A 14724-nucleotide genomic window follows, 5' to 3' on the forward strand; every position below is an offset into this window, starting at 1 on the left:
GAACAAGAAAGATAATTTCAGTAACATTTAACTGCATCTGTTATATCTAAGTCCACTGATTTTAAAATAGTACCATACTTTACTCAAGGTAAGGTTACTCTTTCATATGTATCCAATATGATAAATTAGATCATTATGAATCAAACATAAATTACATAATCATTTGATCAACATTTGAATGAACTGAATTGAATTGTGATGAATAAGTACTTACCAATAATGACATCACAAAACTTATTGGCCTTAGAAACTTCATAAGCACAGCGTATTTCTGAATACGTTATACCTCCTATTACAAATACAATTAGTTTTAAACCACCTTTGCGGTCATCATGGAGATTGCTTTTGTTCCCCTGTCGAGCACTAAACAGAAAAGATAAGTTAATATCTAGTGTCTGAGTCTAGACAATTTGCAGAATTTATGTAATTCATACAGAAAGAGAAAAAAAAGTGTCCTGAACTTTAACAACCTAATGAAAAATAGTTACAAGTACTGTTCACAAAAAAACCCAAAGACCTCGAGGTAATTACATCCAGATATTTCCACTTACAAATGACCTAATCTATTTCTTTTTCTTAAATAAACTCTGACAAGAAATTGAAATTCAAAAATAGGTGCTGCAAAGGGCAATGTAAATAACAGATTTCTAATTTTACTAAATTTAGGCGGCACAGTTAACTGCAAAGTCATCACCATCATGAGATAGATTTGGTAAGAAAATAAGATTACTTCTTTATTACATCCAGCCCATTAAAGGCTTTCTGTTCAAGATGATCAGAAAACATCAATAGTTTGAGATGTTGCAAGTTTTATGTTATTCTTGAGTCATCGTTTCTTGTAAATTTTATAGTGCTGTATTACAAGATTTCACCATACAACTAAGAACACCTGTTCAGACATTCTATGGCATATTTCCAATTCTTTCACAATACACAAAAAAAAAACAAAATACTGCAAAACGTGTATTTCTATTTTAATAGTCTAGAACAGAATATATTCCTATAGGCTCACTTGAAACAATATTAGTTGCATAATATAGGCAGGCACTGAGTAGAGTTAAGACATTTTTGAACACTAAAATATAGCAGCCTAATTATATTGGTAAATTGGATAAAGACATAATCGGTTATTGTATGTGTTACTTACATTTGTGTTAATTTGATTTATGTCACAAAAAGATTGAGAGCACAGTTGAAGAAAAAGTGTACCTTACAGCCCCTGAGCCATTCCACGCAGCACTGCAGCCCGAGCAGTGAGGCCAGTCATGGGAATCAAGCTTGTTGGCAATGGAATCCTGTACAAAATATAATAAACAAATACTGCTATGTACACAACAATGTTTAAAGACCTTGTGTATTAAACAGGCGCTAAAACATGCACTTGTCCAGCTGGTGGTGTAGTGGCATCAGCACTGGATTTCGAGGCAATTGGTCCCGGGTTCAAATCCAGCTGGCTCCTTACATGCTTCCCATCTGTGCTGGGTTGAACGTCAAGCTAGCAACTCGGTCTCATAAAAAACAGACAAAATGCTAAAGGAATAACAATGTTGCTGCCCAATGTGCTAAATTTAAATCTGAATTGAAAATATGCATTAAAAGTAACTGGAAAAGTTTGATACAGTAGAAATTAAGATTATATTTGAAACAAGTATTATATTTGAGCCACTTTGACAATGGACTAGTGCAGTGATTTAGGCTCATCTCTTCATCTTACTTTTAATGTCAGTTGTTTGGAGGTAAATTGGCAGGAAGGATGCATAGGTCTATTGGGAATTTCAAAGATAACCTGTTGTAAAACAAGTATGTCCATTTTAAGCCCAGGGACATAACGTTTCCCTCAGCATTCAACATAGGATTCATTTCTCATTATGATCTTATGGATAATATGCATTGATGGTTCTTTGGCCATGAATGATACTGACCATTACTTATTTATTAAGTCTCCCGTTGCCATTTATACATTCCCTATTTTTTTTTAATATCCTGTTAAATGTTCTAAAGATTGTGATCATCTTTGAGCTTGTTACTGTTGTGGGGTGGATGTAATCACCGGAGAGACAGTCACTGGTAGATACAAAGCAGCTTCTTTATTCCACACAACAAGGTACAGCAGGCATCATATGGACGGAGATGCTTTTGGTGGAAAGGTCTGCTAGCCCAATGTAGGCTCGATATTTATATGCTAAACACAAAGGCAATCGCTACTTACAAAGTTATAGACAATGCATAGACAATGCTTCCCTTTGATGCTACATACAAAACATCACACCTTCTAACTTCATCCTTTCCTCCCAACGCCAAAGTGTCTGGGTTAGTACTCACAGTCTTTAGGAGTGCAAGTCAAATCCACACCTCACTCTAACATTACCATAAAAAATTTCTTTCATTGTGCTGGCCAAGGTGCCCCTCTGAACTCCACATTTCAGCAAAGAGCTGCCACAACACTGCTAATTTTCTAAAAAAAATACTAAAACCAAAGAACACGAGGGAAGAGAATTACAACCCTTTAGTCAATACTTGTGAAATTATGTCCTTCTATATAAATTTACCCCATCTAAAATCCTCTTCTCACAAAATCTGTATATGGTATATTCAATAACCAGTTTAATCAAAGCAACAATATTAGGTGACTAACTACAAAAGTATGACTTGCCAATTATTCCCTCCAATGGGCTGTAAGAACAACAGGTAACTCGATCACAGGTCCCTGGCTATGACTGCCTGCATTATGAGAACCTAGTTCTGGGATGGTATTTTAAGGGTCTGGTATTTAAACAAGATACAAAACTTTACCCTTTCTCATGCAATTACACCTAGTGCATTCCCTCTTTCAGAAATTGCTTGCATTTACACTATCCTTAACAGAAGTGATTTCTCTAATCCTCTAATTAATGATCTTGCAACTTACATCATGAAAAGCAGCTATTAATTCTCAATTTATCTATCAGCTTCAAGTTCTTCACCAAATCCACAATAGCTGAATTGGCCTTCAGCAATACAACTGGTCATCTTTCTAGTTAAATAATATACCTCCAGAATTTGACCTTTGAATGTTTTGGAGAGTCGTGTGTCATGAGCTTTTGCAGTGATTACCAAACAAGTTAGCAGTTGCTTTTTAACCAGGTAATAGTTATTTCTATTGTTCATGACTCACTCATTCAGTGCTATTGTTGGAACTTAATCCTTAAATTCATTTCTACCAATCCAGATGTTTTCTAGAGATCCTCATTCACCCCTCAGTGTTTCTTGGTACTTAGAATGAACACACATTCAACATTTGATAGTTCCTCTGATTTGCTAAGAATAGTGAACCATTCATTGGATCAAGTCATGCCTGATTTGGAATACCAATCTCCTGTGCTCTCCCCAAACCCATTCTAATCTTGTATGACTACATGAGTCCGGTCACAATGGGGCTCCCAATTCCACAGTACGGGAGCCAGGACATAACTGCAATTACACCTCAGCTGACAGGCAGCTGAAGCTGTATATACACCTTGACAGCCATTGATAGAAGTATGCCTTGTTAAAATCCACTAAACTTAACAACATTTCAAATGTCTCTAATATGGTTTCCTTCAACATCAGAAAGATTATTTTTAAAAAGTTTATTAAATACTAATAAATTAACCACAATTAAACACAAAAATAAAGTAAGTTTAAAAAGACTGAACTTACCTTATAGTCCTGGTCTAAACAAATGCATCATTAATTTACAGGACATGTCACTCAGAAACTTGGGCTGTATATATATATATATATATATATATATGTGTGTGTGACTGTATGTTTATAGTTAACTTATCTGTGCTGTGTGTGCCTTGTGCTCTGTGCGAATGTTGGTGGTGTGTTTGGCACCTTGGCTGTTTCAGTTGATGGCAATCGTGGGTTGAATGCCAATTAAACTTAAACTTGAAATGAACGGAGCTCCCCTGTACATTGCTGGAAAATTTCATCAACTCAGGTGATAGATGCTCACAAACCTGGGACTTATTTACCTGCAAGGAACTGAATGCCAGAAAGAGCCAGCTCAATTCAATCAGGTCTCCAAGAGAGCATGCTCTTGCGATGTACAACTGCTATTGATCATTGTCTCTTTGATGTGGTAATCAAAATCTCATTGTATTCAATTTCAGTCGAACACAAAAATTCAAATCCATATTATTTGCAACCCATGCTTAGGTTTTGACCATCTGAACTCCCAAAAATAACTGAATCCACGCACTTCTTCCCTACAGCAGCCGCAACCTGCCCAACAATTATTAACTACACCTCTTGCAGCCACTTTCACTGTGGTTTCGAAATAAGATAAAGAAAATACAAATAGGATCCCTCTCTGTAGTCTCCATCTTCATTTAAACCATTTCTGCCTTTGTTTCATTGTCATCAGGGTTAATTATGGCAATCAGCAGTAAAAACGGAACAAGGTGCAATGTCTCTTGCTCCATTTAAGGGCATCAAGAATCTCGGACAGTTTTAGCTGCTGACACAATTTAAACAACTGAGAAACAAAAAGACAGGTAAAGAAACATAGAAAATAGGTGCAGGAGTAGGTCATTCGGCCCTTCGAACCTGCACCACCATTCACTATGCTCATGGCTGATCATCCAACTCAGAACCCTGCACCAGCCTTCCCTCCATACCCCCCGATCCCTTTAGCCACAAGGGCCATATCTAACTTCCTCTTAAATATAGCCAATGAACTGGCCTCAACTGTTTCCTGTGGCAGAGAATTCCACAGATTCACCACTCTCTGTGTGAAGAAGTTTTTCCTCATCTCTGTCCTAAAAGGCTTCCCCTTTATCCTCAAACTGTGACCCCTCGTTCTGGACTTCCCCAACATCGGGAACAATCTTCCTGCATCTAGCCTGTCCAATCCCTTTAGAACTTTATATGTTTCAATCAGATCCCCCCTCAATCTTCTAAATTCCAGAGAGTATAAGCCTAGTCAGAGCAGTGCTGCCAGGATAATCAAGGACACGACCCAACCAGCCAACAGGCTTTTCGTCCCTCTTCCCTCTGGGAGAAGGTTCAGGAGCTTGAAGATTCGTATGGCCAGATTTGGGAACAGCTTCTTTCCAACTGTGATAAGACTGCTGAACGGATCCTGACCCAGATCTGAGCTGTACCCTCCAAATATCTGGACCTGTCTCCTGGTTTTTTTTGCACTACCTTACTTCCCATTTTTCTATTTTCTATTTATGATTTATAATTTAAAATTTTAATATTTACTAATTTTAACTATTTTTAATATCTTTAATATTTAATATTTGTAATCCAGGGAGTGTGAAGTGCAGAATCAAATATCGCTGTGATGATTGTACGTTCTAGTACCAATTGTTTGGTGACAATAATTTATTATTATTATTATTATTATTATTAGTCGATCCAGTCTTTCATCATATGAAAGTCCTGCCATCCCAGGAATCAATCTGGTGAACCTTCTTTGTACTCCCTCTATGGCAAGGATGTCTTTCCTCAGATTAGGGGACCAAAACTGCACACAATACTCCAGGTGTGGTCTCGCCAAGGCCTTGTACAACTGCAGTAGTACCTCCCTGCTCCTGTACTCGAATCCTCTCGCTATAAATGCCAGCATACCATTCGCCTTTTTCACCGCCTGCTGTACCTGCATGCCCACTTTCAATGACTGGTGTATAAGGACACCCAGGTCTCGTTGCACCTCCCCTAATCGGCCACCATTCAGATAATAATCTGTTTTCCTATTTTTGCCACCAAAGTGGATAACTTCACATTTATCCACATTAAATTGCATCTGCCATGAGTTTGCCCACTCACCCAACCTATCCAAGTCACCCTGCATCCTCTTAGCATCCTCCTCACTGCTAACACTGCCGCCCAGCTTCGTGTCATCCGCAAACTTGGAGATGCTGCATTTAATTCCCTCATCCAAGTCATTAATATATATTGTAAACAACTGGGGTCCCAGCACTGAGCCTTGCGGTACCCCACTAGTCACTGCCTGCCTTTCTGAAAAGGTCCCGTTTATTCCCATTCTTTGCTTCCTGTCTGCCAACCAATTGTCTATCCACGTCAATACCATACCCCCAATACCGCGTGCTTTAAGTTTGCACACTAAACTCCTGTGTGGGACCTTGTCAAAAGCCTTTTGAAAATTCAAATATACTACATGCACTGGTTCTCCCCTATCTACTCTACCAGTTACCTCCTCAAAAAATCCTCAAAGAAAACATATTTATAATGCTTTCAAAATTATTCTATTAATTGCTAATTATTTTTAATTTGTTCTAATTACAGGGCTTTAAAATAGAGCAAACAAATAGAAAGTGACATCAGCTGCTTCAGTAATTTCAGGTGCAAACAAGACAATGATACTTTTCAATCTAAATTCTGTCGGTTCTGTGTAAAAAATTGACAAGTTAATTTTGAATACTGTCTTTAAATGGAACAAGAATGTGCATTCATGCAAGTTCAATTCAAATCAATATATCAACAGATTAAGCAAGAATATACTTTATACTTGAGCTAACATACCTCCATGATATCTTTAATGAAGGGAGTCCACCTGGAAAGCTGGTAATTCTCCTCGGTACTGCGATCCTTACGCACAGGTTTACATTGCTGGGCGTTAGACTAAAAGTACAAAATCGTCAGCTGTTCAGCAGGTAAAATAGACCCTCACAGTATTATAGTTACAATTTCAAATCATAAACACAAGAGATTCTGCAGATGCTGGAAATCCAGAGCAACGCACACAAAATGCTGAAGGGCCTCAGCAGTTCAGTCAGCACCTATGGAGGGAAATAAACAGTCAGTGTTTCAGGCCAAGACTCTTCATCAGGACCAGAAAGCAAGGGGGGAGGTAGAGAGAGGAGAAGTAGTACAAGCTGGCAGCTGATAGATGGAGTCACGAAGACAGCAATCCCTACAGAAAGCGGGGTGGGGGGGGGGGTTGGGGAAGGTGTGCATAGTTGTAGGATCCTGTTGGAGATGACCAAGTTACAGAGAATGATGTGCTGGATACAGAGACCATTTGGGGTGGTAGGAAAGGACAAGTGTACCCCATCTCTGTTAGGATGGTGGAAGGATGAGGTGAGGGCAGATGTGTGGGAAATGGAGATGCAGGTAGGGCAGCATCAATGGTGGTGGAAGGGAAACCTTATTCATTTTTTTAAAAAACGAGGGCATCTCAGATGTTCTAGAATGGAACGTCCTGAGAACAGATGTAGCAGAGACTGAGGAACTGAGGGAGAGGGATAGCATTTCTTACCAATGATAGGGTGGGAAGAGGTATAGTGAAGCTAACTGTAAGATTCAGTGAGTTTATAAAAGATATCAGAGATGGAGACAGGGACATCAAGAAAGGGGAGAGAAGCAAGACCATAAGACATAGGAGCAGAATTAGGCCATCTGGCCCATCAAGTCTGCTCCACCATTCAGTCATGGCAGATACTTTTTTTTTCTATCCTCCTCAACCCCAGTTCTCGGCCTTCTCCCTGTAACCTTTGATGCCACATCCAAACAAGAACCTATCAAACTCTGCCTTAAATACACACAATGACCTGACTGCAGGTGGCAACAAATTCCACAAATTCACCACCCTTTGGCTAAAGAAATTTCTCTGCATCTGTTTTGAAAGGGCACGCCTCTATCCTAAGGGCTGTGCCCTCTTGTCCTAGACTCTCCCACCATGACTCTCTTACATCCTTTCCACATCTACTCTGTCTAGGCCTTTCAACATTCAAAAGGTTTCAATGAGATTCCCCATCATCCTTCTGAATTCCAGTGAGAGCAGACATAGAGCCATCAAACATTCCTTGTATTCCTGGAATACCCTTTCATTCCTGGAATCATCTTTGTGAACCTCCTCTGGACCCTCTCCAAAGTCAGCACATCTTTTCTATGATGAGGGGCCCAAAACTGTTCACAATACTCAAGGTGAGGCCTCACCAGTGCCTTCTAGCCTTAGCATCACATCCTTGCTCTTGTCTTCTCAGCCTCTTGAAATGAATGCTAATATTGCATTTGTCTTCCTTCCCACCAACTCAACCTGCAAGTTAACCTTTAGGGTGTTTTGCACAAGGACTCCCAGGTCCCTTTGCATCTCAGATTTTTGGATTTTCTCCCATTTTAGCAAATAGTCCACACACTGTATTTCATTTGCCACTTTCTTTCCCATTCTCCTAATCTGTCTAAGTCCTTCTGCATCCTACCTGTTTTCTCAGCACTACCTCCCCCAGCACCAATCTTCGTATCATCTGCAAACTCGGCAATAAAGCCATCTATTCAATCATCTAAATCACTTACATACAGCATAAAAAGAAGTGGTCCCAACACCGACCCCTGCGGAACACCACAATTTACTGGCAGCCAACCAGAAAAGGAACCTTTTAGTCCCACTCACTGCCTCCTACCAATCAGCCAATGCTCTAACCATGCCAGTAACTTTCCTGTAATACCATGGGCCCTTAACTTGGTAATCAGCCTCATGTGTGGCACCTTGTCAAAGGCCTTCTGAAAGTTCAAATATACAACATCTATACTGCATCCCCTTTATCTATCCTACTTGTAATCTCCTCAAAGAATTCCAACAGGTTCGTCAGGCAAGATTTTCCCTTAAGGATACCTTGCTGACTTTGTCATATCTTGTCCTGTGTCACCAAGTTCTCCATCACCTCATCCTTAGCATTTGAATCTAACATCTTCCCAACCACTGAGGTCAGGCTAACTTGTCTATAATTTCCTTTCTGCTGCTTTCCTCCTTTCTTAAAGAGTGGGTGACATTTGCACTTTTCCAGTCCTCTGGCACCATGCTGGAGTCCAATGATCTTTGAAAGATCATTTCTAATGCCACCACAATCTCTAACGCTACCTCTTTCAGAACCCGAGGGTGCAGTTCATCTGCTCCGGGTGACTTATGTACCTTTAGGTCTTCTGAGCACCTTCTCTCTTGTAATTGAAACTGCACCCACTTTTCTTCCTTCACACACTAGGCATACTGTTAGTGTCTTCCACAGTGAAGAATGATGCAAAATACTCATTTAGTTCATCAGCCACCTCCTTGTCCCCTATTATTATTTCTCCGGCCTCATTTTCTAGCGGTTCAATGTCCACTCTCATTTCTCTTTTATTTTTAACATACTTGAAAAGACTTTTACTATCCACTTTGATATTATTTGCTATTTTACCATTTGAGTATTTCTTCATTTTTGGAATACACATGTCCTGCACCTTCCTCATTTTTCCCAGAAACACGCGCCATTGGTGCTCTGCTGACATCCCTGCCAGCAGCTCCTTCCAATTTACTTTGGCCAACTTCTCTCTCATACCACTGTAATTTCCCTTACTCCACTGAAATATTGCTACATCAGACTTTACTTCCTCCCTATCAAATTTCAAGTTGAACTCAATCATATTGTGATCATTGCCTCCTAAGGGTTCTTTTACCTTAAGCTCCCTAATCACCACCTATTCTTTACGTAAGACCCAATCCAGTATAGCTGATCCCCTAGCAGGCTCAATGACAAACTGCTCTAAAAAGCCAGTTCTTAGGCATTCAACAAAATCACTCTTAAGATCCATTACCAACCTGATTTTCCCAATTGACCTGCATGCTAAAATCTCCCATGACTACCATAACATTGCCCTTTTGACTCGCCTTTTCTATTTTCTTTTGCAATCTGTGGTCCACCTCCCAGCCACTGTTCGGAGGCCTGTATATAACTGCCATCAATGTCCTTTTACCCTTGCAGTTTCTTAACTCAACCCACAAGGATTCAACATCTTCCGATCCTATGTCACATCTCTCTACTGATTTGATGCCATTCTTTACCAGTAGAGCCACACCATCCCCTTTGCTTACCTTCCTATTCCTCTGATATAACGTGTAACCTTGGACATTCAGCTCCTGACTACAACCATCCTTCAGCTACGATTCAGTGGTGGCCACAACATCATTCTTGACAATATGTAATACTGCAACAAGATCATCCACCTTATTTCTTACACTCCGTGCATTTAGATACAACACCTTGAGTACTGTATTTGCTATCCTTTCTGATTCTGCATCCCTAAAGTTTTGATACTTAGCCTGTTGGCTGCAACTAAGTCCCATCACCTGCCTGCCCTTCCTGACAGTCTGACTGCACACTATCTTTACTTTTTTATTATCCGTCCTATCCTGAGTCCCTTCACTCCAGTTCCCACCCCCCTGCAAAATTCATTTAAACCCTCCCCAACAGCTCTAACAAACCTGCCCGCAAGAATATTAGTCCCCCTTGGGTTCAGGTGCAACCCATCACTTTTGAACAGGTCAGACCTTCCCCAGAAGAGGTCCCAATGATCCAAGAACCCGAAGCCCTGCCCACTGCACCAGCTTCTCAGCCATGCATTTATCTGCAAAATCGTCCTGTTTCTACCCTCACTGGTGCATGGCACAGGCAACAATCCAGAAATTACTACCCAGGAGGTCCTGCTTCTCAGCTTTCTACCTAGCTCTCTAAATTCTCTTTTCAGAACCTCATTGCTTTTCCTTCCTATGTCATTGGTACCAATACGTACCAGGACATCTGGCTGCTCCCAGTCCCTCTCCAAAATGTTGTGGACGCGATCTGAGACATCCCTGGCTCTGGCACCTGGGAGGCAACATACCATCCGGGTGTCCCGTTCATGTCCACAGAATCTCCTGTCTGTTCCCCTCACTACTGAGTCCCCCATCACTACCACTCCCATCTTCTCTCTTTCCCTTCTGCACCACGGGCCCATGCTCAGTGCATGTAACCCAGTCGCCGTGGTATTTTCCAGGCAGGACATCCCCCACAAAAGTATCCAAAGCGGTATACTTGTTTTTGAGGGGAATGGCCACTGGGTGCTCTGCTCTAACTGCCTATTTCCATTTCTCCTGACAGTCACCCAGCTACTCGCCTCCTGCAACCTTGGGCTGACTACTTCCCTGTAGCTTTGATCAATTATCTCCTCACTCTCCCGTACAAGCCGAAGGTCATCCAGTTGCTGCTCCAGATCCCTTACACGGTCTTCGAGGAACTGCAGCCGGATGCACTTCACGGGGCAAATGTAGTTCCTTGGGACACCCTGGGTCTTCCAGTTCTCCAACATCCAGCACGAAGAACACACCACAGCCATTTAAACAGTAAGAAAGGAAAAAAAAAAGGAAACCTTAACAGATGCTTTACACAGAGCCGACATCTCTTCCAAGTTGAAGCCTCTTTTGAGCCAAAGCCTGTCGCTTCTACTCTTGCCACTGGCCTACTGCCGCCTATGGCTGCCCCGACGATGGCCGCTCCGCTTATCCCTTCTGTACTTTTATTTAGTTCACAGAGCTCTGTTGATGCCACTGATAGGCCCGTACAATGGACAAACAACTCTGCCTTAGTGTCCGAAGATGGCGAAGATAGGGTGGAAGTTGGAAGCAAAGTTAGTTAAATGAATGAGCTCAGCTAGGGTGAGGTAAGCAGCACTGATGCAGTTGTCAATATAGCAGGAAAAAAAGAGTTGGGGAGCATTACCATTACCAGCTGAACACGTAGTAAATTGAGGGTAGGGTGGAAGCTGTAGCAAATTTGAAGGGAGGACCTCAGTCCGAAACATCAACTGTTTACTCCCTTCCGTAGCTGCTGCCTGACTTGCTAAGTTCCTCCAACATTTTGTGTGTTGTATAATTTCAATTGCTCTTTTACGAAATATTTGTGCTTAATGTTTCACTTAAGGAAGGCATCGGCCCAGCTGGGGAAAAGAAATCAGATAGGAAACACTTAATATCAATTCCATTAATAGCATTTCTCCCCAATGATGAGAAAAGATTAAAATATTTTTTAAAATTTAATTTAGTGTACCAGTATGAAGTCTGACTTAAACCAGAGGCACAAAGATTAAGCAATTTAAACTTACAGAGAGAATGGGTACATCAAGAAATTTCCAGTTTTCAATGATGTCACGGTTGTTTTCAACTCTTCCATGCTGGATGAGCTTGCCAAGATTCTCTTCCGTCGTTCCTATAACAGAAAGTAAAAACATTTACTTTCCTCTTCTGAGGCATTGCTAGTTGTGTTAATTTAAATTTTAGCACATTCAATAATTATCATACCATTGCATCAGCTTTATTTTTCAAATTTGTAAGCTATGAACTCATCTATACATTTTTCCCAAAATACTATTGTTCCAAATGCTTGAATATACCAAATGTCTGCTAAAACAGTTCCCAAATATGCCTTGCTCATTGAATTAGCAGATTAGTTCACCGTACTACAAAATTAGAGAGGTTAGAAGTTGAGGAAATGGAGAAGGAAAGGGCAAAAACTTGATCAAATGTTCTTCACAGTTTTTTTAAACAAACTGTACACATTAGTACAGAAGTGCAGTTATCAGACTAAAATATTACTGTTTTATTGCAAGGATGAAGGAACAGGACTCCTAGTTATTGAAAATAAATAGTTTATTTGGCATTTCTGGTATGGGGAGATGTAAAAATAAAATTAAAATACTTTTGATCCAAGACTTATGTCCTAAGAACAGAACATAAAAACCCAAGGCCCAAGTTAAGCAATTCTACAAGTTTTCCTTATTGAAGCCATTTGTTCTATTATTAGATATTTCAAAAGAGAGAATATTTGCAAATTTTCTTGAGTATATGCTCTTTAAATGAGGTTAAGACCTGCTTACAAACATTGCCAAATAATTACTAGGCAATATAATGTTTCTTTAAAAGAATTTTTAAAAATCCTTCATTTGCTTTTCATCTGATTATAGGATTGGTAGTTGTACCTCTACAGTAGGGCAGTTTACACACCTACAGATGTCACTGACAACATTTTCTTCGTCTGTATCTTACATCAATTTGTATTCAGCAGTGAATAGAAACAAAGGACTTTTTTGCATTCTAAAGCATAAATTCACAATTCTACTTAAAGCATAGTAGAAATTTCATACATTAATTCTCAACATAAAATAATGTGTCAAAACTCCAGCATGTTTACTTAATGCATCTTAATTTTAAGGTGAGCATTAAGATATAGTATGAAAAATATTCTTACAACACTAAAAGGCTAATTTTTTTACAAAACAATTTATTTTCCACAATTTCTTAGCTTTCATTAAACTTACATAAAAACTTATTAGTGTCAGCTGTCAGAGCAGTATATTAAGACAATATTTCAACAATCACATTATTATATACTGTGTAATATACAGCACTGCAGCAAAATACAGGCCCTTCAGCACATGATGTTACATTGACCTCTTAACCTACTAGTATCAACCTAATGCTTCCCTTCTACAAAGCTCTCCACTTTCCTATCACTCATGTACCTATCTAAGAGTTTTTTAAAATGCCCCTAGTGTATCTACCTCTACCACCAACCCTGGCAATGTGCTCCATGCACCCACCACTCTCTGTGTAAAGAACTTACCTCTTACGTCACCCCTTTACTTTTCTCCAATCACCTTAAAATACTGTGCCCTGGTATAAGCCATTTCCACCCTGGTAAAACATCACTGGCTATCCCTCGATCAATGTTCACCTCTATTAAGTTATCTCTCATCCTCCTTCACTCCAACCTGTATTCATAACACTGAATCTAATCAAGGCATCCTGGTAATTTTCCTCTGCGCCCTCTCTATAGCTTTTACTTTCTTCCTATAATGAGGCGACCATTATATTTTCTTGTAACAAACCAACTTCATTTAATTGGGTCTAACATCTTGATAAGGAAAATAAAGACACAGTAAAACATCACAAATTAGTGGTAGTGCCACAATCTTAATTAAAGATATATGCTAACGTGTAAAGTTGTTTATCTTTCGCGAGATTTGGATTCACATGTAGGAAGCCAAACAATTACTGGATCTGTACTGCTTGTTACATTTACTGTACCATTTACATGGAAGATATAGAGCAAGATGATCCTCAATTTTTCATAATCTCCAATAGTCTTGTCCAGCAAAAAAGGCAGAATGATTCTCATGGGGTCCTTAATTTTCTGGCTTTGTGCATCTGTTCCAACAGCCAAGTCCTTAAGAAAAGAAACAGTGGTTTAACAATAAAAGAAATCAATACTCTGCAAATCTTTGGAAAACTCTACTCAAGATGATCAAAAACAAACATTTTTACGGTCCAACATATCAAAATATGTTGTAGTTAAATATTCAGCATTTCAGAGCCCAAAGAATGCTGTATACCTGTTCGGCCTTGCATAGTTTTTCCACCATCCCGTGGAAATGCTTCATACAATCTTCAGCTAGAGTCAGGTGGACTGTTTGCTACAGAGAAAAGAAGAGGGCGAGTGGAGGGAGGGAAAATGTGCCACAGGTTAAAGAAGACATCTTATTCAAAAGATTTACACAAAAGCGCTTCCAAATCTCTCTATAATTTCATGTTCAGTTGCTTATGGTCATATTGTGCAATTGACCCCTAACTCTTTAATTATAAATATCCCAGGCATCAAGACTTTTTTTCTTGTGTTTCATTAATATCACAACAGAACACTTAAGCAGTACATTTTAATACCAGTAGTGTTAGAAATTATATATGACTACTTTGTGTGATTTAAATTATCGTTACACCAATGTAGCCTTCAATCTATCATCCACAATTTATCATTTCAGAACAATGATTTTAGTATCATTTAAGTTGTGTCTTCCACCATACAGGTGTGATATTTGATCTTTCTTATTTTAAAAAGTAGCAAGATTATAAAATAGTACTTCAAAATATAATATTCTTATTTG

General features: G+C 39.5%; 1 protein-coding gene across 1 annotated transcript in view; it reads right to left on the reverse strand.

The window, feature by feature from the left end:
• Positions 1–14724, reverse strand: part of stxbp3 (syntaxin binding protein 3) — a 52355-nt gene that overhangs the window by 1027 nt on the left and 36604 nt on the right. The window contains exons 13-18 of the mRNA XM_063063912.1: positions 14176–14256; positions 13871–14009; positions 11890–11993; positions 6517–6615; positions 1210–1295; positions 215–363 (exon numbers count right to left, since the gene is read on the reverse strand). Coding sequence (XP_062919982.1) covers positions 215–363; positions 1210–1295; positions 6517–6615; positions 11890–11993; positions 13871–14009; positions 14176–14256 — 658 coding nt within the window. The remainder of the gene's footprint in view (positions 1–214; positions 364–1209; positions 1296–6516; positions 6616–11889; positions 11994–13870; positions 14010–14175; positions 14257–14724) is intronic.

The sequence above is a fragment of the Mobula hypostoma genome, chromosome 12 (genome assembly GCF_963921235.1).
Source record: "Mobula hypostoma chromosome 12, sMobHyp1.1, whole genome shotgun sequence".
Lineage (NCBI taxonomy): Eukaryota > Metazoa > Chordata > Chondrichthyes > Myliobatiformes > Myliobatidae > Mobula > Mobula hypostoma.